Source organism: Diceros bicornis, chromosome X (genome assembly GCF_020826845.1).
Source record: "Diceros bicornis minor isolate mBicDic1 chromosome X, mDicBic1.mat.cur, whole genome shotgun sequence".
In the NCBI taxonomy this organism is placed as follows: domain Eukaryota; kingdom Metazoa; phylum Chordata; class Mammalia; order Perissodactyla; family Rhinocerotidae; genus Diceros; species Diceros bicornis.
The window spans coordinates 8,171,750-8,192,170 of NC_080781.1; the positions used below are offsets into that span (position 1 = coordinate 8,171,750).

Sequence of the window (20,421 nt, forward strand, 5' to 3'; positions counted from 1 at the left end):
TCAGCCTATGTTGACTACAAGTTCTAGAACTAGTCAGTCTGTGTTGATTACCTGGGGACTTTCTAGCATGAATCAAAGCTTTTATCCATCTACATTTTTCATCAAAAGAATGGTTTTGGAAGCTATAACATGAGGACTAACTCCAGAAATTCTTGAGTTACTTGCAAATCTCAAATGCATTCCTTAAGGGTTCCTTCCTGACGCAATGCGGGTGGGAATGGGGGTGGGGAACAGAGGAGAGCCTTCCGTGTTGTAGAGCGGGAGTTGGCAAACATTGCTATAAAGGGCTAGAGAAGAAATATTTTAGCTTTGCAGCTCATATGGACTCTGTTGTAACTACGCCACTGTTGTAGTATGAAAGCAGCCACTGATAATGTATAATCAAATGGGGGAGGCTGTGTTGCAATAAAACTTTATTTACAAAAACAGGTGACGAGTCAGATTTGGTCCTAGGGTCATAGTTTGCCAACCTCTAGACTAGAGGAAAAGATCATGCATGGACTCTGTAGTCAAAGAGCTGCAGGCGTGAAAAATGTGTCGAATTGCGGCAAGAATGTTTCCTCATTTGCATACTTTCAGTGAAAATATCTATAAACTCTCTGGCACATAGTAAGTAGGTGCTTGATAAATATTCCTTTTCTTCCTTCAAGCCATGAATAGTTGTCATTACCGAATTCATAGGATTTCAATTTGAAAAGGACAATATACTTGCAGTATGGCGTCTACTTTCCCCGTGATGTCCTGCCGACTTCTGTCACAGTTATAATAAAAGCTGCTCTTCCCGTGATGTTTTTCACAGTTTTACTCAACTGGCTTCAATCTTACATTCTTGGCATTAATGCCACAGACTTTTCTTTTTGTGTTTAATGGTAACTCTGTTCAAAGCAGTTCCAAAATGAAGAAGCCGAATGGAAGGTGTTGCTCATAATTCATTCAAAAACAATAAACTCCTCCCTTCCTTTCTCTTATTAATTACACACTTTATAAAGCAAATGCTCCACACCCTTCCGTTTGGGTTGGGCAAACAGAATGAAAAAAAATCTATTAACCTGTCATGGGCATTTGTCTCTATCAAGTCTTTTTCATAAAGTTTCTGATAAATGGTACTTTCTATTTAGTAATTTTCAACAAATGTATTTGGTAAAAACCAGACTTTAGATGGTGTGGCCAGAACCTAAAAAAATAACTTACAGAAGAGGATGGTTAATTGAGCACCGGGGAGGACGGAGGTGATATGTTTCAGGGAAGGGAAGTCATTTCTAATGGAAAGAGGAAGCTTCTATCCCATGACCTTACATTACTCATTTTCAATCTTACATGTCATTTCTCATTAAGTGGCATTCTTTTTAGTTGTTGTCCCGTGATTCCTGAATAGCAATGTCCTGGAAAAATACAACGTTGGACTCCTATTTGGGCTTGAATTACTCAAGTATAGATGCCAGCAGCTCCCCTGCAAAGTTATGGAGAGTGGGGATTGGATCCCTGCTCTTTGGTATTCCTTACAGTGAGCGAAACATATATTTGATTATACCACTGATAAGACTTGCACTTGGAAGTACAACTGGAAGGTGTTAAGCTTTGTTCTGTCTTTCTGATGCATCCACAAGTGATATCTATGAAATATTTTGCATGGTTCTTATAACTCTAGAATACCAGCAGAAGCTGGTAGATTGATTTTTGAATATCTTTGATGCCCAGTGTATAATATTCACATTTATTCAATACAGTGAAAGAGAGGAGAGTTTAGGGAAATTGAAAACGTGAGCTATGGTCACGATGGGGAAAAGGGATTTCTGCCATCATTCCATTTTAGAGGGGGTCTGTGGTCTGTTCTCCTCGAAGCAGGTCATGAGACTAGGATGGAAGTACAAGTTCTTGCCAGGAAACACCAGTAGGGTGGTGGGGAAGTGAGATGGGGAAAGGTACGAAGTCAGTAAAGTGTGCCTTACCAAGACCACTGTGGGTAACTGGCAATTAATCCCAATGGGTAACTTTGGAAAGTGCAGAACACTCAGGTGATGGGGAGGAAGAGTGGTATTTATCTAATATCTCCCATCAGTGGCTGGTTGAAAGCTGTTGGGAGTGGGTGGGCATTAACTCCCCTCTGGAATTAACTGGTGGGGGAAGGAGGTAGAAAAAGTCCCCAAACAGAGTCTTAGCCGCTTGCAGCTGGAAGCTCTCAGGCCAGGGAACATGGGACTGATGAGTGCGCTATGGGCATGGCACTGACAGTTTCGGACAGGAGCACGTTAGAGGGGACTATAATTCTGACATTTCTTAAGAAGAGCTCTAGTGGAGGTCAGAGGGCACTGGTGTCACAGTCGTCCAGTTTGTTCTATAGCTCCAACGACTTACGACTAATTGCAGGGCTGAAAAGAGTTTGCATCTGACAGTGTTTTCTATCCTAACCTTGGTCATTCCTGACTTCAGGGCTACAGTCTACCTACAAACGCTCATTTGCAACTAACCCTAAATGAGTCTAAATCTGAGCAACAGCAGGCAAAGTTGCCTGGAAAATTCACATGAAATCTAGTGAATCAGACTGAAATATATATATATGTATGCACACATATTTCTTTATCTAGAGACCTGTCACTTTTCCATCATTTCAACTCACTGTGAAATTATTACTGTCTTTCTAAAAACAATGGCTTTACAGCTTTAAGCCTTAATATGTACAGTTTTCTGCAGTAAAACTGAATTTTAAAAAACTTGAGTTAGGGATTACAGAAAGAAGTGCTTCTCTCTCTCTCTCTCTCTCTCTCTCTCTCTCTCTCTCATCCCCTGCAGTATCTGAAAGGTCAACTATATTTCTATATACAAACAGACAGATGTTGCCTTCTCCCCTTCCTACCTGGGAAACAGAATGCTCTGTTTACGTTTGTCAGCATCTGGGGTGGCGGGGAGGCGGCATCCTGCCAGGTAATGGAAACACTGCTTACTTTAATTTTACTACCAAGAACAAAGCCTTCTTATTGTTTAATAGAACCCTTAAAGGCGGGCCTCACGGGCATAGTTCTAATTTCTTCGAGACCACAAACAAGAGGAATTCTTTAAGGCCACTTCATGAAAAACAGAGGGAAAAAATACTTTATTCTGCAAAAATTAAAGCAATCCTTTGTTTAAGTAGCCTGAGCCTGACTCCAAGTTAGCATTCGCATGTGCTCTCCTTATATGGGCATTTCTTGGCATTGTTTACCTAGGCACCCATTCTTTCAGTAAGATTAGATCGAGGCTATGTCAGAGATATGAAAGAAACCACCTTCCTTTAGGATATGGTCTCTTTGGCATCATTTTCAGATCACATGGTAAAAGAAGAAACACTTTGCACCAAAAATAAACAAGCCAACGCTCTCCCCTTGCAAATCCTATTTATAAAACTAGGAACCACAAAAATCTTAATTCACTGCTTATTATGATTCTGCCAGCAAACTAAACCTTCGATGCAGTCCCTGCTTCTCAGCTGCAAGTTTCACTTCTCTCTCCACTTAAACTATAGGCGGCTAAAGCTACTGGTTTCTAGAGATCTTTGCAATAGTCTTAGTAGCTAAGGAATGGAAGTGAGAGGAAATGAGGACATCTTATTTATCCACAAGTGAGGAGGATGTTACTGGTTGACCAGTGACAACACATGAAGCAATCTATGGACTTACTGAGTGCCCACGATTTGCAAAGCACCACACTAGGACCTGTGGTAGAAACAGAACTTTGCACCCTAGAGAGAATGACTTCGCTAGAGAACAATTAGCAAACATGCCAACTGCACACAGAATTAACTGCTAACCCATGGGCTACAGAAGTTCTAGAGCTGTGTGGTCTGATATGGCAGCCACTAGCGACTTGTGGGTTTTGAGCATTTGAAATGGTGGCTAGTCTGAATTGAGATGTGCTGTGAGTATGAAATGCATTCATTAATCATTATTGTATTGATTCCATGTTGAAATGATAATGTTTTGAATATGTCGGGTCAAATAAATGTATTAGTCAAGTTAATTTTACCTATTTGTTTTTACTTTTTTTTAATGCAGTTAGTTGGAAAGTTTAAATTACGTAGCTCCCATTACTTTTCGACTGGACGTGTGGTTCCAGAGGGTTTCAGAAATGGGGCAATTGGTGTGTGTGACTAGCTGGGAAAGGCTTGCTGCCGAATATGGAAGTGGGACTGGTCTTTGGAGATCAGAGTGGGCAAAAAGGGAGTTGGGAAACCCAGGAGTGAGGAAGATGAGAAAGGCACCAGAGCAGAGGGAAAAAAGAGCATGTCTGTATGACAGCAGGAAGTTAAGGATTTATTTCAACAATGTACAGGGTGCAGTGGGCATGTATCTTGAATTGGGTATCTGGAGTAGAGAAACACCAGAGCCAGTTATATCTTACTGTGCCTTGTGAAAATCCCTGTTGGGGTCAATTGCAGAGAGCTGTCTACGGCTGATCTCACACAGAGCCCAGCTAAGGCAAAAAGGTGAATAGGGAGGCTTAACTTTGGGTGTGTATGTGGGGTCTTTCCTTGACCTCACCATCTTCTAATTGACTTTCTTTGTATCTTTGACCTAGTGGGCCTGTACCATCTGTCTTTGAAGCTATCCATGCTTACTCGCTCTCCTAGGGTTTTCTTCTGAAATTGTGGTGGTGGTGCTGGTGAAAGTTACGAGGGCAATAGGAGGGGAGATGGGAGGGAAATTGGAGAGCACTGTCACTGTAAAAGATGGGCTTTGCCAAAAGGACAGTGAAAAGCAAATCTAACCTGGTCCGGAAGAGAAAATGAAAGACCATAGAATTCAGATGTTTGTCAGTTGCTGATTTTGAGGTTGTGGGGTATGTGTGTATATGTATGTGTGTGTTTGGGGATCAAGAGTCTGATATTGAAAACGTTACCCTATAAGCCCTCTTCAGACCTAGGCTGACTAGCCGTCCTACACATGTGGAAGTGTTTAAAAATGTTTCCCCCAACTTGATTCAAAGTGGCTATCTGGTCATTTTTTTCTTTTACAAACCAGAAGGGATAGAGAGGGTATCCCAGAGAATCAAAAGGAAAGGGATAGGTTTACAATGAGGGGACGAGGAAGATCCACTCTGTCCTCCTTAAGGGCTCAGCAATGACCCAATGGACAGCTCTCTCATTCTTGACTTCCCTCTGCCAACCCCATCCTCTTAGCACTCATCCGGAGGCAGAGCCTTCATGCTGGGTGGAGCTCCCTGTGTGCATCATCCATCCTGCTACTGCCTCCAGGGATTTGTGGCTGCTGAGATCTGCCATCATGTCCTGTGTACAGTCTTCTCAAGAAGGGTCCTTTCTGCCCTTCAGGATGAGAATTTATCTCACACGCTGATCTATGCAAATGCGCTAGTGACAGAAGGAGGCAGTTGGTCTCTCTGGGAGAGTCCCGTTTTCTCAACAATAGCCATGTGCTGTGTGCTAAATGCAGGAGATGCTAGGAAAAGAAAGACACTGCCCTGCTTCCCAAGGAGTCCAACCAACTAGGAGAGGGAATAGACATGCACTTAAAGAGGATTTTTTGCCCAAGGACTGTAACTATATCAACAAATCACTATGTAGTTTTCCTTAAGCTTTAAGTTCAAATTATGAGTCTCATTATTCTATTCATAAATCCAAGAAATTTTATGAAACCAAGAATAATCACTCTCAGGGGGTCCTTGAATCAATGTTTGATTAACTCAAGTTGAACAGACTCAACTCCATTAAACAATCAATTCCATCTATAAATTAGGTGATTAAATTCCTTACACATTTTTTTAATTGAGGTAAAATTTACATTCAGGGAAATACATAAATCTTAAGGGACAATTCAATGGATTTTGATAACCAACATAACCAACAGCTTAATCAAGATATAAAATATTTCTATCACCCCAGAAAGTACCCTCCAGCCCCTCTTCCAGTCAATTCTCACCCCCATGAGTAATCACTGTTCAGATTTTTATCACCAAATTCCTGTAACATTTTAAATTGCATTTATAAATGTAACATATTCAATTTACTTTATAAGCACTTTAAGTGCCTAACGGGGTAAAATTAAAACTCTAACAAGGCAAACCTTCCCAAGTCCTTAAGTAGCTCTTAGAAATCTAATAAACTAAACTTACAAATGTAGTGAAACTCAAGTTCTCTTGAACATTCAAATATCGGTTTGAAACAAACCATTTTATGCTTTCAACTTAAAATCACAGGTCCAAAATAAATTACATGTTTCAGATTAGAAACTCAAAGCTACCTTGTCAAATTTCTGTAACATATCATATTCTCTTAAATGCTACAAACCCTTAAAATACAAACATATGTTTTAGTCCTAAATTGTAACACAAAATATTGATTTTATGGATATTATTTAGGTCTTCATCTTTACATATAATTCTTAAACTTCTTGGGGAGGAGGAAAAAAAAAGAACTTTATTTACTAAAAGAAGCAAATTGATCATCCCAAAGAAGTTGAAGTTACCAGGTCAAGGATTACTGGTCAAAGATTCGAGAATAATTCACAAGACCTGAAGGATCACTGGTACCACAGATGTATACTCATCGGGGACTTGTTATGGTGGGTTGGACAGGGTTTCCAATTCCCCAGCAGATGGGATTGTTTCTTGCCATGAGAATTCCCCTAGGAATCTAACTTTTTAATCATCTCTTTCAACTCTATCACCTGGTTTAGGTAGCTGATGTTCAGTTAACCACTCCAATTGCTTTACTACTTGATTGAATTCAATCCATTCTCTTTACTGGCTGATTCTTGTTATGCCTGGCTTCAAGTCATATTTCTATGGTTATTTGAATGACATTTACCTCAAAAGGCTTGTGGGATAATTAAATCAGGAAGTGATGGTAGGACCTTGTCAAGTGGTCATTATTGTTTTTCATGTACATTTGCATAAGTTCTACCACTTTTGCTTTCCCTACACCGCAGGCTATACCTTGTTATGGAATTGTAACCACTCGATACAGTAATCATCTCATCCTTTTACACCTGCAAGGACAGATGACGCGCCATCTTCCCAGCCTATGTAAATAGATGGAAGGCTTCCTTGAACTCATCACAGCCCAATACCGAGCTTGCCTGGGTAGAGAATTAGGTTACTATGATAATTTTCATCACCTCATATATGTGAACCTGATGTTTTACCTAATGAAAAAACTTTTAAAAGCATAGTAAAAGCTCTATCATAAATTCCTAGGCTGGGAAGTTACCTCACTTGGTTGTAAAAATCTTTATTTGTGTTGCTCCTCACTGAAAGCCTTTTACATTCAGTAGTAGCCTCAGGCTTTTTAAATAGCTGAATTTAAAATTTCATATTTCTGTTTCAAACAAAAATAACAAGTGCTACAATTGCACTCTTGTTAACGAACATTTTATATGCATGACTCGATTTTGCTGGGGAATTTCAAAATTAGAACAAAGCTCTTCAGTTTTCCCTCCAACATTTAGCAATTACAAATGGAAGTCAATTGAATGAAGGTAAAAGATGTGTCCTGTTTCTCTCATAATCTGTAATCATCTTATATACAGAGATAACTTCAGCTTGATCATCATAAAAAGCAATTTTATATTCATTTATTGAGAAAAAGAACTAAAACTAGATATTAAGACCAAGAAACAAAAGAGGTTGGTTCAGTAACAAAATGATGGATTGATGGTTGGGATCATGTTTACGTCTGAATGGGACTCAATAATGGGACCCAATCTTCTACCTGACAGTCACCCTCTCACCTGGGATCATTCCTCCGCACCTGACTCTTAATCTGGATCCACCAACTACCACCATCTCATGTGAAGTTGAGTTAGAACTAACAACAATGGCCATTTTTTTAAAAAATTGTCACAACCCATTCTTATTATTCTTTATATCATGCCAGAAACATCCCTGCTGCTCTAGCCAAGCATCTAAATATTTCAAGGCAAGGAGGTTGTGTTTGGATAGTGCAGGGGAGACGTGACAAAGAGTTCCTGTATTATGGGGAGAAACCCCATAATAAAACCACATCTTCTTTCTTCATTCCTATTGCTTATCCATTGGGCCCTCAATTAAGGCTGACTATATTTCACATCTAAGCATTAGTCTTGAAAATCTGCATTACTAAATTCAAATATGTCAGAGGGATTGTCTTCAGAAGCACGTACATGTGATCATACTCCAATCCAAGCCACCTGATAGGATTCTGAATATGACACAATAGTTCATTCCATCCAAACTGGAAAGATCAGCAGATGATAGCAGATGATGAAAGTTTTGGATCATGTTTAAAAAAAGGTTTCAAAGCTGAAACTTGGGAATGTTATTCTGAAAGTAATACCAAAGTAACTAAGCCTTATATTCATTCATTCATAAGATTAATCTCTTATTTCTCTATACTGGAAGATTTTTTACTGATGTCTTGTCTTCTCATTATTCTTCATGAATATACCTAAGAAGGTAATAGGATCCAATGCCTTTTATGAATCAGTTTTTTTTAAGGCAAGACCATTGAATCTAAGGGGAGACATTCAAGTATGTGTCACATACTACTTTAATAAACAGTTAAATTTAATATCCACCAAGAAAAGCTAAGTTTGCTTCATGATTTGTCAATTTTAGCAAACTTGGTGTAGTAAACTGGATACATAGCCACTATACACACGCAGTAGTCAAAAAATGAATCTTCTCCAGAGAAGATGAAGTTCTGTGCAGCCTGAGAGTTCTTTTTCTCCTTTGTCCTGGGAATCCTCAGACTTGAATTTGGGAGATCAGCCTTTACCAAAGTCGCTCATCATAATCTAATTTCTGAATGCTGCCATATTTGCACGATCACATTATCATCATTCCAGAACCGTTTACATGGAGAGCCATAGATGACTGTGCGTTGCTTGATGTGGTTTAATGAGGCCCAGAATCTGATTCTAATTATACCTTGAGAGCATTCTCACAGGGGCTCAGCTGGGGTGGGAATCTAACCCTTATCTGCAAGTGACAATGGATTATAACTTTGGACATTCAAGTTGGCCCTTAGCAGGACACACATCATCCAAGATCAGATAGCTGTCCACAAGACACAAACAGCACGTGTGGTGTTCGGATGCTGGTCTTCATCCAATGGCTCTAGATGAAGTAATTGCCAAGGCTTCCATAGAGAGAGAATGCTTTGCACAACAAAATTAATTTAAACATAAAGGTTCATCTTCCTTTCTAACACAGTGATTTTTTTCTTTATTTCAAAATTTACAATTGAAGGCTTTTAGGGCTTGGTGAATGGCTGAAAAAGTCTTTTACAGACACTCATTTGTTTTCCAAAATCAATTTTCACCGTTTCTTACAAGCTACCATAACACATCACCCTCTTCCTCCTTGATTTACAAAGCCCAACATCTGAGCAAAAATTGAATTAAATGGCACTTAATTTACCTACAAGAAGTTTGTCACACCACATGTCACCTAGCACTGGAAAAACTCAGAGAAAGCCAGTAAGAGGGCAAATTTTCCATTAAAATAAAAAAAATAGTTTAAAAACTTAGTGTGAAAAGCAATGACAAGAGGAATTAAAAACAAAATGATTACAAAGAAGGCAAGATAAGCCAAAGGAGCTAATGCCAGGATTTTGACGGGATGCTGGCTTAGAGAATGCCCTTCTAGGATGAGCTTGGGCAAGGTCGGTGAGGTCAGCTGAGCCTTTATCTTCTCCAAACTGCTATGGCAATAAGTCACCCTTTCGCAGTTTTTCTTTACCATCTCACTGTGGATTTAGTCATTGGTCACCTGTAATTCCCAAAATGAGCATCCACTGTGTGTCCAGGTGTTGTATTCCCTGTGAAAGAATCTGAGTCTCAGAATGTGTGGAGAATTTGATATACATCAGTGATTCTAAGTATTTGCTTAGCTAATAAACTAAGTCCTCTGATTTTTAAAAGAAAACAGGGAGGAGGATGAGATGATGAAGAGAAATAGTCCATATTCAGCCTAGAATTGTAAGCTCTGTAGCTGACCCAAATTTTGACCACTTCTCGTAAGCCTGTCCTACATCTCGTACATAACTAACTCCAAACTCATCCCAAGGGAATTTTCTACTGTAGTCCTCTCCTGAAGAAAACAACCCAGTGGCTAAAAATCCAGTAGTTTTTAGAATTCCAGGCACCAAATTACACTAACATTTCTTGGGGGTCTACCTGATATTGCTCTTTCAATGCCTCTACCTCCCAAGTCCTAAATTGTCTTGGCCTTCACACCCTCCATTCTCCAGTTTTAAAAAGATTTGGTACTTACTATCAAAAAGCCATTTCATTGCTCACCCTCATTTTAAAAACAAGTTATGAAAACAATGGGGATGGGGGGAGACCTTCAAACTCTTTTCATTCTAACGAAAAGCAGAAGTGAATCCCAGGAAGGAGGTGTGGACTTATAAGGATGTGGCATTTCCTCAGGATTCGGTGGGAATTCACTGATTTAATTTACAACAATTGCGAGTTGCCTCTGTGCTTTGAGTTTTTTAGCTCCAGCTGGCATGGGGACTATTTTCCCGAGGAATGCTCATACCCGAATACAAGGACACCTTCAGGAAGAGGAAAAGGAAGAAATACAGTCTAGGAACGTAGGATGTGAACCAGGAAATTCTTTTCCACTACACTGATTTAAAAGACTATGATGCTGGTGCCTTACAAATTCCACTACCTTTTTGGAGTTTACTAGTGCTGTGATGTCTTCCTTGGACGTGCAATCGTTTTGCACTAATATATCCATATTATTTTCTCAATAACCAAAAATACCATTTCCTGAAAAGAGTTAGGGATGTCAATTGTAACTGTGAAAAATACACAGGTCCTTGTGTTCCTTGAATCCTCACTAAACCTTCAAGACCAAATAGAGTTCAAATTCAGATGCAATATATATTTTTTTCATTTCTTCCAGTACTTTTTTTTTTAAAGATTTTATTTATTTATTTATTTTCCCCCCCAAAGCCCCAGTAGATAGCCGTATGTCATAGCTGCACATCCTTCCAGCTGCTACATGTGGGACGCGGCATCAGCATGGCCAGAGAAGCGCGGGTCGGCGCGAGCCCGGGATCCGAACCTGGGCCGCCAGCAGCGGAGCGCGCGCACCCAACCGCCAAGCCACAAGGCCGGCCCCAGATGCAATATTCAAGTCCACCCAGCTCTCATCTCTCCAAAGCCAGTTCCTACTTATCCCCCCTCACACACCTTCCATTTCTACAGAATGAACTACTTGCTTTGTGTACATACACTCTTCATTTTTCCATCCACATGACTTGGTTTGCCCTATAAGCAGTGCCTTACCCATTCCTCCATATGCCCAAATGTTACCCACTCTTGAAGTCAGGCTCAGATTGTGCACTATCTCCCCTGGCTGAAAGAAATTTCTTGCTTCTCTGATATTCCAAAGTATATAATCTATACTTCTCTTACGGCAATTAGTTTTCTATTTTGTATTGTATCATAGCTGCTCTTTTGTCTTAGTCAAGATAGTAAGGTCCCTGTGGGCAGGGTCCTTGGCACCTAGCATAGTGCAACACACACACAGTGGATGCTCCATACACACTAACGGAATGAACAAACTAGCGTGACACTTGAACAAACCAAATAAGCGACTGCAGGCAACTATTTACACCCTCACCCAGAAATATTTATTTAGCGAACACAGCTCATAGATCAACAGTGTCCAGAACAAGAGGAGCAGAAAGTCATGTTAAGCTAAATTATCCAAAACTTGGAAATAAGGCAAAAAGAAGACTGGGAGCCCTTTCGGTGTCATACTAGAGCATACTCCATCAAGTCAGCCTAGGGAAGGGTCATCTGACTCTCCAGGTTGGGATGTAAGAATTTGACTTTCTATTTACAATTGACTAGGGCTTAGTCTCTGCCAAGTTAAATGTTAAATTAGAGAAAACTGATGATATGAAACTTATTTTGCCCAAATGTTATGACTATGTTGCCGTTTAGGTCACTAACCGGTTTTGCATCTAATTTAGCTAACTTATTCTAGCTTTTTTTCCCCCCTACTACCCTCCTCCCTCAATGTTTGTGCATATCAGTTTCTGATATCCTCCTTTAAGCCAGCTTTATCATCTTGCTGCTTCCTTCATCAATGAGTTAAATAAATCTTCAATGTAGACTCATTTGATTATTATATAAGAATTGGATTCTCAATTTTTTTTTAAAAATTATACCTTGAGAATATTAATAATTATGAATAAGGGAACACATGTAAAAATAGGTATTGCTAGTATCATTATTTTTCTACTCATAATTAATTTTCTTTAATTTATCAAGAATAAATTTCTCAAATACCAGATTTACTCATCCACAAACATTTCTTTCCATCCCAAAGGATTTATACAGAAATAGCAAAGTGAAAGGAATGAATATTCTTTACTCCTTGTCTAGAATAACTTCTAACAGCATGTATGGGTCTATTTGCAAGTCTTCTACAATCAATTCAGTAATAGCTTTATTTAAAAAGCCTATATCTCAACTAAATATCTAACCATTAAAATAAAAATAAAATCTGCTTGTAAATTTCTTGAATGACACATCTATCTATCATTTGAAATTACTGAGCATTATAGAACGTAATTTTACATGTTAGGACGAATAGCATTTTGTAAATTTAGGCCAGAGGAACGAGACAGTTGCTCTGAAATCACTATAGGCCATAATGGAAACCAGACACTAATGCTTAAGAAGTAACTAGCTGAAATTGAATGAAATAATCACCCAATCCATAAAGCATTTATAAGATTTCCCCATAAAACACAGGTAATTTTTTTTTACTGAAGAGAAATAATTCTTTCTTATTGTCCTAAACATCAAATGCCATCACATCATAAAAATAAAATATAGCACATGGATCATTCCATTTTGTCATCCATTTATTCCTAAATTACATATTCACTTTACCCTACAATAATGAAAACATTATGCTTGTTCCTCATTATTTACAATGTTGTTTAATCAACAAAGCTCAAAATGTTCCCTGGAGAAAGCATTGCCAAAAGGGAATCCATTCTAAGCAGAGGGTTAGAAAGATCTGGGTTCTGTAACTTGCCCTTGTTGTCACTGCTGCCTGCACACTCTTGACTTAATCCCAATATGCTGCAATTGTGGTCAATTTCATGGAAACATATCTGACAACCAAGATGCATTTAATATACACATGTAGTGGATTAAATTCTGCTCCCCACCAAAAGATATGGCCAAGTCCTAACCCCCAGTATCTGTAATATAACCTTATTTGGAAATAGGGTCTTTGCAGACGTAATCAAGTTCAAGTGAGTTCATACTGGAGTACGGTGGCCCCTTATCCAACAACTGGTAAGAAGGAGATTTGGACACAGACACAGAGACACACAGGGAGAACGCCAAGTGACGACAGAGGCAGAGATTAGAGAGCTGCAGCTACAAGCCAAGGAACTCCAAGAATTGCCTGGAACCACTAGAAGGCGGGAAGAGGTAAGGAAGGACCCCCTCCAGAGCCTTCAGAGGCAGCGTGGCCCTGCCAACACCTTGATTTCAGACTTCTGGCCTCCAGAACTGGAGAGAATAAATTTCTGTTGTTTTATGCCATCCGAGTTTGTGGTAATTTGTTATGGCAGCTCCAGTAAACTAATACAACACCTTTTAAATAGTGTTTTTTTTTGGGCTGTTCTTTGTAAGGGTGATTAAAATCTACAATATTAGGAATGCAAAGTGAAGCTGGATCAGGGAGAGCTGTGATGGGAGTGGGGGGCAGGACAAAGCAGTGGATGGGGAGAGATCCTCTGAGGTTCTAGTTCCTTCCAATCTCATCCATCTGATATATTTGGCTTATGCAAAAGATCTAATTTTAAAAAGATTCCCATTTAAAAAATATAAAGGGTCAGAGTATAAAAACTGTGATCCGGCAGTTTCCATACGAAACATATCACACAGAGATACTCACCTCAACATGCTGACAGGTTTGGATGAGTTTAGCCAAAAGGGTCTCCAGTTCCGTGTTCCTCTTAATAAGGCTGGTGAGGTTACTCTCCAAGTTTTGCTGTTCAAAAAAGAGAGGGAAAAATATTATTCTGCATACTTTTAATACTTTTAGTACATACAAAATTACTCAGACTCAGGAAAAACTGATACATTTTTCAGAAACCTCAATGAAATCTATGCAGTTTCAAGTATTTATAGATTTAAACTGGATTTTGAAAAGTCACGTTTAAAAGAAACTTTTAAAAATGTTCAAATTTCATTCTTTTTGTTCCTGCTTCTTGCACTACCTCAGGCATGTTTAACTGAATGATTAGTTATAGGTTACTTCTAGGTCGTGAACTAGAGAGAGAGGAGGTAACTGGATTTCTATTCCTTTACCTGAATCAGAAATGGCAATAATATAAGGAACATATTCTCACATCAAATCAACTACTATTGGATTTTTAGGATTTACCATCTTATGGGCAGGCTGAGGTCAACAATCCCTTGGAGGAGGGTTTCAATTGTGCAACTATTGCTGACATTATAGCCATTTATAGGCTTTTATAAGAAGTCCTCACCATACGTGTTTACTCACTTATAGTACATTTTATTGTACATTTCTATTCTTTGCCTATCAACCTATCAATGTCAGATCAAATGTCCTTGAATGCTACATTTTTCATGTCACTATCCTGCTTAAGAATCTGGAATTATTCCCTATTCCTTTAGAACATCAAATTTACAGTTCCCCACAATGACTATTAAATCTTATTTTCAACTACAATAACCCTCTGTTACGGACAAGATTCATTAAGAGTACTCCACTGCTTCTTATTATGTACGCTCTTCATTTTCACCATTCATTCATTTATTTATCTATTCATACAAGTACTTATGGAGCTTCTATTGTATGTCAGACTCTGAGAGAGGTACTAGGGAAACAAAAATAAAAATATCTACTCCCTGTCCACAAGGAGATGGCTATGCCACCGGGAAAGAGATGCTGTAAACAGAGAAGGGGAAGAGTCAGGGCTGCCTGCAGAAGGTTTCCAAGAGGACACGGTCTTTCCGCTGAGGCTGGAAGGATGGGTGAGAGTTTTTGGTGAACAAGAGTGGGAATTTCTTGAGAAGATGGAATGGAGGTGGAGGTGAGCACGGAGAAGTGTATTCCACGGGCAGAGAACAGAACAATGTCATATATCAAGATCGGGGGTGGTGTGAGAGGGCAAAGGATGAGGGCGCTATGTGTTTTAACATATAGACAGTTCCACAAACACAGTGAAGATATGGAACAAAAGGAAATTTCATGGAAAAGAAAATAGATCTAGGATTTGTAATGCCATCTGAGAAAAAGGACTTGGAAAGAGTATGAGGGGGATTTTGAAAATTAACAATTTCATAAAGGTGATAATAGTTCATTATGCTGTGAAATTTATTTCTAAAAATGTTTACTCTTTCTACTTTCCTAAATTTTAGATTTAGAAAGGTATATTTGGGAAAAGAATCAGTTTTATTTAATGCTTAAAATGGATAGGTCAGAAGCAGAAATCTCTTTGGTCATTCTTAAACAAGTTATGCTTATTAATCTGGTGTTTATCCTATTGCCTATTTTTTTATTTCAATGACCATACTTTTCATTTCCAGTAGGTTCTTTATCACATCTCTCTCTTCTTGTTGAATTACTTTCTGTTCCTGTTCCCAGGATGCAATTCCTTCTTTCATAATTTCAAGAGAACTAAACACACTTACTTATTCTTAAGCTCTTTTGAGAAAAGGCAATTCCGTATTTTCCTGTGTTTGGGTAATGTTTCCCAAGAAGCTGATTTTATCTGCGTCTTATAATTTTTGTCTGACAGCTCATCTGACGTGAACTTTGTTCCCTGTGCTGTGATTTGGAGATTGACATAGCTCAGCCAGATGAGGTGCCCACTCTGGTGTTAGGGCTTGAGGTTGTTTCCCCAGAGAGGGCACTCCCTCAGACACCCATGTGCCGTAGAGGCACAGAGCCTGGCTTGACTCAGTGCCTCTGCTTCCTTCCATGAGAATTCTGTCTGGCTCCAATTCCAGAGGAGGTGGGAGGCACCCTTTAAGCCCCATATGTACACAGGGAGGCCTGGCCTCCAGGTGTATGGGGCAGTCTGAGGCTCCTGCCATGTGCAGGATACATTCCACCACGTTTCCCCTCAGGTCCCCACTGCCCCATCTTCTCTCCACTTCTCGTGAGCAGCCCAGCTTCAGCTGTCTCACTGTTCTGCACCTCCTTTCATTTCTGATCCTTGGAGACTTTCCACTTATGTTTAAGCTTGGTTATTATTCTTTAAAATCCACTCTGAAATATTTTATCTATAATTCTCATGTGTTCAGAATTCACAGAGAGGTTTTGTGCATATTTCATCTGAACTGGAAGACCAAAAAGAAATCTTCAATTTGCGCTTTGAAAGACTCAAAGCGTCTCGCATATAAATATTTTAAAGGAGAAAAATGACTGTTTCTCACTTAAAGAATAGGATACAACAAAAAGCCAGAGAATGAACCAGACAGAGTGATTTAGGTGCAACTTAATGATCTCATGTTTGCATCAAAGAAAAACTTGCTTTCAAAGCTCTTAACAACAATGATAACAAAAGCCAAAAGTTTCACTGTTTAGATTAAATGAATTGCAACCACTAATCACTTTAGGTCAGAGACTAGAGAATAATTTTGAGGCATTCCATTATTCAATGTCCTTGATTTAGAGATGACTACTTTATGGTATATTTGTCAACTTCTTTTGGTATGTTAATCTTAGGGAATCCTTTTACTTTTTTTTTTTGGCTGACCCTTCAGAGCAGGAAATTTCTAGGGAAATGCATCATCTAACTGTTTACAGTTCAACTGTCATAGGTATGACTTTTCTAAAGCTAGTCAGCAAGAGAGAGCCAAAGAAATATAACCTGACACATTTCCATTTACAAACATCTGCTTGCTTCCCCTCCCTTTATTAAGTACACATCACGTATAAAATCTGTTTTTAATCAACTAATATGCAGACTAAAGCCTGTGGTTTAAACACATTGACCTATCTGGATCCTTTGGGGTTATTCAAATTTAAATAGTACAAGTGTCACTGAAGTCCACAAAGAATTACTGAGTCACTTAGAAGTATAATAAAGGGAAATGAAGCTGGGAGAGAGATTTGTTTCCAAGAGGTACCAAAGGGACTGACAACACTTTTGAAGAGAGCCGGGTAATGGGAAGGTAACAAAATCCAGTCTTCAATAAACCATGCATCCATAAGCTTCCACCACAGGGACTTCTGTGGAGTTTTCTAGAATTTAACTGTATCACTAACATCCTGTGTGGCAGTCAGCAGGTCCTATAACCTCTTGATTTTGACTGTGCTTTGTGCAAAAGAGAGATAATATTTTTTGGCATAAGAGTCTTGGGACTAAGTGGATATAAGTATCTACTTCCCTATGGATATCTAAGGAATTCTACAGAGTACAAAAAAAAATAGTTTTAGTTTCCTGTTCTCACCTCAAAAACGTCAATATATTTACATCTCCTTATGGAGCTGAGCTTTGTAGAAATCCAGGGAGTCAGGCATGAGTGACCACACACGCAGAGTGAGGATACTGGGGCTACCATTTGAGTTGAATTCTCCTGGACAAATGACTCTCGGGCTCAGTTTTCCCATCCACGATGTGTGGATAACCATAAATCTACCTATCTATGGTATTGTTAAGATCAGAGGAGAAAATGAACACATACACCAGGAACTATACAAATGTTTGTTGAAATCATGAATTACAGGATAAAACATTCAGTTTGGTGTCATGAGACACTATAGGGGTCCAACACCATGCCTCATACAGTCACCATTCTCAAGCTTGCTGATGGATTTTTGCTGCAAGCACCTTTCCTTTCAGCTCCAGGGCTTCATCTGGCCCCAGGCAAGGCAGGCTGGGGTGCTGGGGAGAACAAGGGGAGGCTGACGCCCCCAGGAGCCCTCAACCAGCAACTACCAGCTGTTGGTGGATGAACAGCCCAGCTTCCTCATCTCCCAGGTGGGACTACTCTGAGTCATGTTCCCTCAGATCTCCCAGAAAGCTCCACTGGGAGAAGCCCAGGTGCCCAGAGCAACAACCTGCTAATGACCACGCCTCTTTCCACTTCCTTCCCTTCTCAGTCCCACTTCCCCTCGCCCTTACAGATGCTTCCTGGATCGCCTCCCAATTCGAATTCTGAGTCAGGGTCTTCTTCTGGGAGAACTCAACTAAAACCTTTTCCATAGACATCCTAATCCATTATTTTTGAGTATTCCTTCTGATGAGGAATAGCCCAAGTAACAGAAGATTTTATTGCTTTTGAAAGATATTTGCAAATACCACAGATTTTTTTCTCTTCCCCAATTTTCCCTCTTTCTAACTTTTTCTAGAGGTCACATGTCCTCCAAATTCCAGGCTCTAACCCAGCACTGTCATTAGAAATATAACGTGAGCCACAAATGTGAGTCACATTTTAAATTTTCTAATGGTCATGTTAAAAAAAAAAGTAAAAAGAAACAGGTAAAATTAATTTTAACAATATATTTTACTTAATATCCAAAATATCATTTCACCATGTGATCAATATTTAAAAATTGATGAGCTATTTCACATTTTTTTCTTTCTTTCTTTTTACTAAGTTTTTGGAATCAGGTATATGTTTTACACATATAACACATGCAGCTGGATGCAGCCAGTGGCTACATTTTGGACAGCACAGCATTAGAGTCTAGAACAGGGGTCAGCAAACTTTTTCTGCAAAGGGCCAGGGAGCAAATATTTTAGGCTTTGTTGGCCATATGCTCTCTGTTGCAACTACTCAATTCTGCCGCTGTTTTAGGAAGAAAGTAGCCATAGACAATATGTAAACGGGTGGGCAGGGCTGTGTTCCAATAAAACTTTATTTACAAAAACAGGTGGTGAGTGAGATTTGGCCCATAGGCCAAGCTCCTTCTTGGGTCTGGGCACATGCTCTTCCCTCTGGAATGCATCTGCATAGCAGGAAATAATTCTACTACCAAGGAGAGAGCATAACCAAAGCACAGTATGTATTGAGTACCCACTGTATACCCATCACTGCTTAGTCCCTTCCCATTATAAATCCTCAAATATTCATCGTGGGAATAATTAGCAAGGAAAACGGAATATCCATTGGACAACTCTTCTGAAATCTAATGTAGTAATCAACTAACTAGTTAGTTCCTTAAACAACTACTATAGATTGTTAAAACAACGCTTTCTATCAATTCAGGCTTTTTTCATTGGGAACATTGAGTCTGAACCCAAGAAGAAGGGCTTGACAGTTTAGAAGTATTCTGAAGGAACGCCATGTAACTCTATCAGACCACAAGATTTCTGGCAGGGCCGGCCCGGTGGTGCTAGCGGTTAAGTGCACGCGCTCCACTGCAGCGGCCCGGGGTTCGCCAGTTCGGATCCCAGGCGTGCACCGACGCACCGCTTGGCAAGCCATGCTGTGGCGGCGTCCCATATAAAGTGGAGGAAGATGGGCACGGATGTTAGCCCATGGCCAGTCTTCCTTAGCAAGAAAAAAAAAAAGAGGAGGATTGGCAGATGTTAGCTCAGGGCTGATCTTCCTCACCAAAAAAAAAAAAAAAAAAGATTTCTGGCAGATGGAAGGCAAATACTACATTGTTCAACAAATTTTTATAAACACAGTTTTCTATAAATAGTCTAGCAATTACCATTGACACATCTATTTCAAATTCTATCTAAAACCAAAGTCAAGTTGCTCCTAGCTTGAATTCATTACCTCTTCTCCACATGTTTGTTTCACAGTACTCTTATTCTGTGAAGGGAAAGGATGTGCTAAGCCTCTTTGTCCAGAGAGATGAGGCTTTTGTAAGTGTGCAACTATTTGATGGAATTCAACATTCCCCTCCCACCACCACCACCAAAGAAGAGGAATATAAATAATTCAAGATGGTCTTTCTAAAGATAAAGATGCAAGGAGGCAGATTTGGTTTCTTAATATTAAGCAAAAGATTGGGTGCAAGTCAAATACGTGAAAGACAAAGTTGTGAAACGTGGTGCTTAAAGAATGAGGCTCCCCTACATGCTTTATGCAGAAAGAATGATTAATTTTCCTATAATTTTTGTTTTTAATGCATATACTTGTAATGCATTTTCAAGGAGCCATACTCAACCTCCTTCATGTTATATAGTTTTTAGTGAGACTTAAGTTGATAATTGAACAATCTGTTGCAGGACAGCTGATTTGACACCAACCTCAATACAAGCCTTGAGGCACGGATATGGACACCAGCTGAGAATAATAAATCGAACTTCACAGATGAGCTTTGTATTTCTACATACGCTGATACCCAAGCAAATAGCAAGGTAAGCAGACAAAAATACCCCTAATTTTAGCCTTTGGAGACCTGTACCTAAGAGTCAGGTTGCAGGGAATTAATGACTTGTCATGGAGCACTACTATTAAAATGTAT

General features: G+C 39.3%; 1 protein-coding gene across 3 annotated transcripts in view; it reads right to left on the reverse strand.

The window, feature by feature from the left end:
• The window catches only part of MID1 (midline 1), a 198,017-nt gene that overhangs the window by 54,048 nt on the left and 123,548 nt on the right, over window positions 1-20,421 (reverse strand). For all 3 annotated transcript variants that reach the window (XM_058535427.1, XM_058535428.1, XM_058535426.1), the window contains exon 3: window positions 13,912-14,007. In XM_058535427.1, coding sequence (XP_058391410.1) covers window positions 13,912-14,007 — 96 coding nt within the window. The remainder of the gene's footprint in view (window positions 1-13,911; window positions 14,008-20,421) is intronic.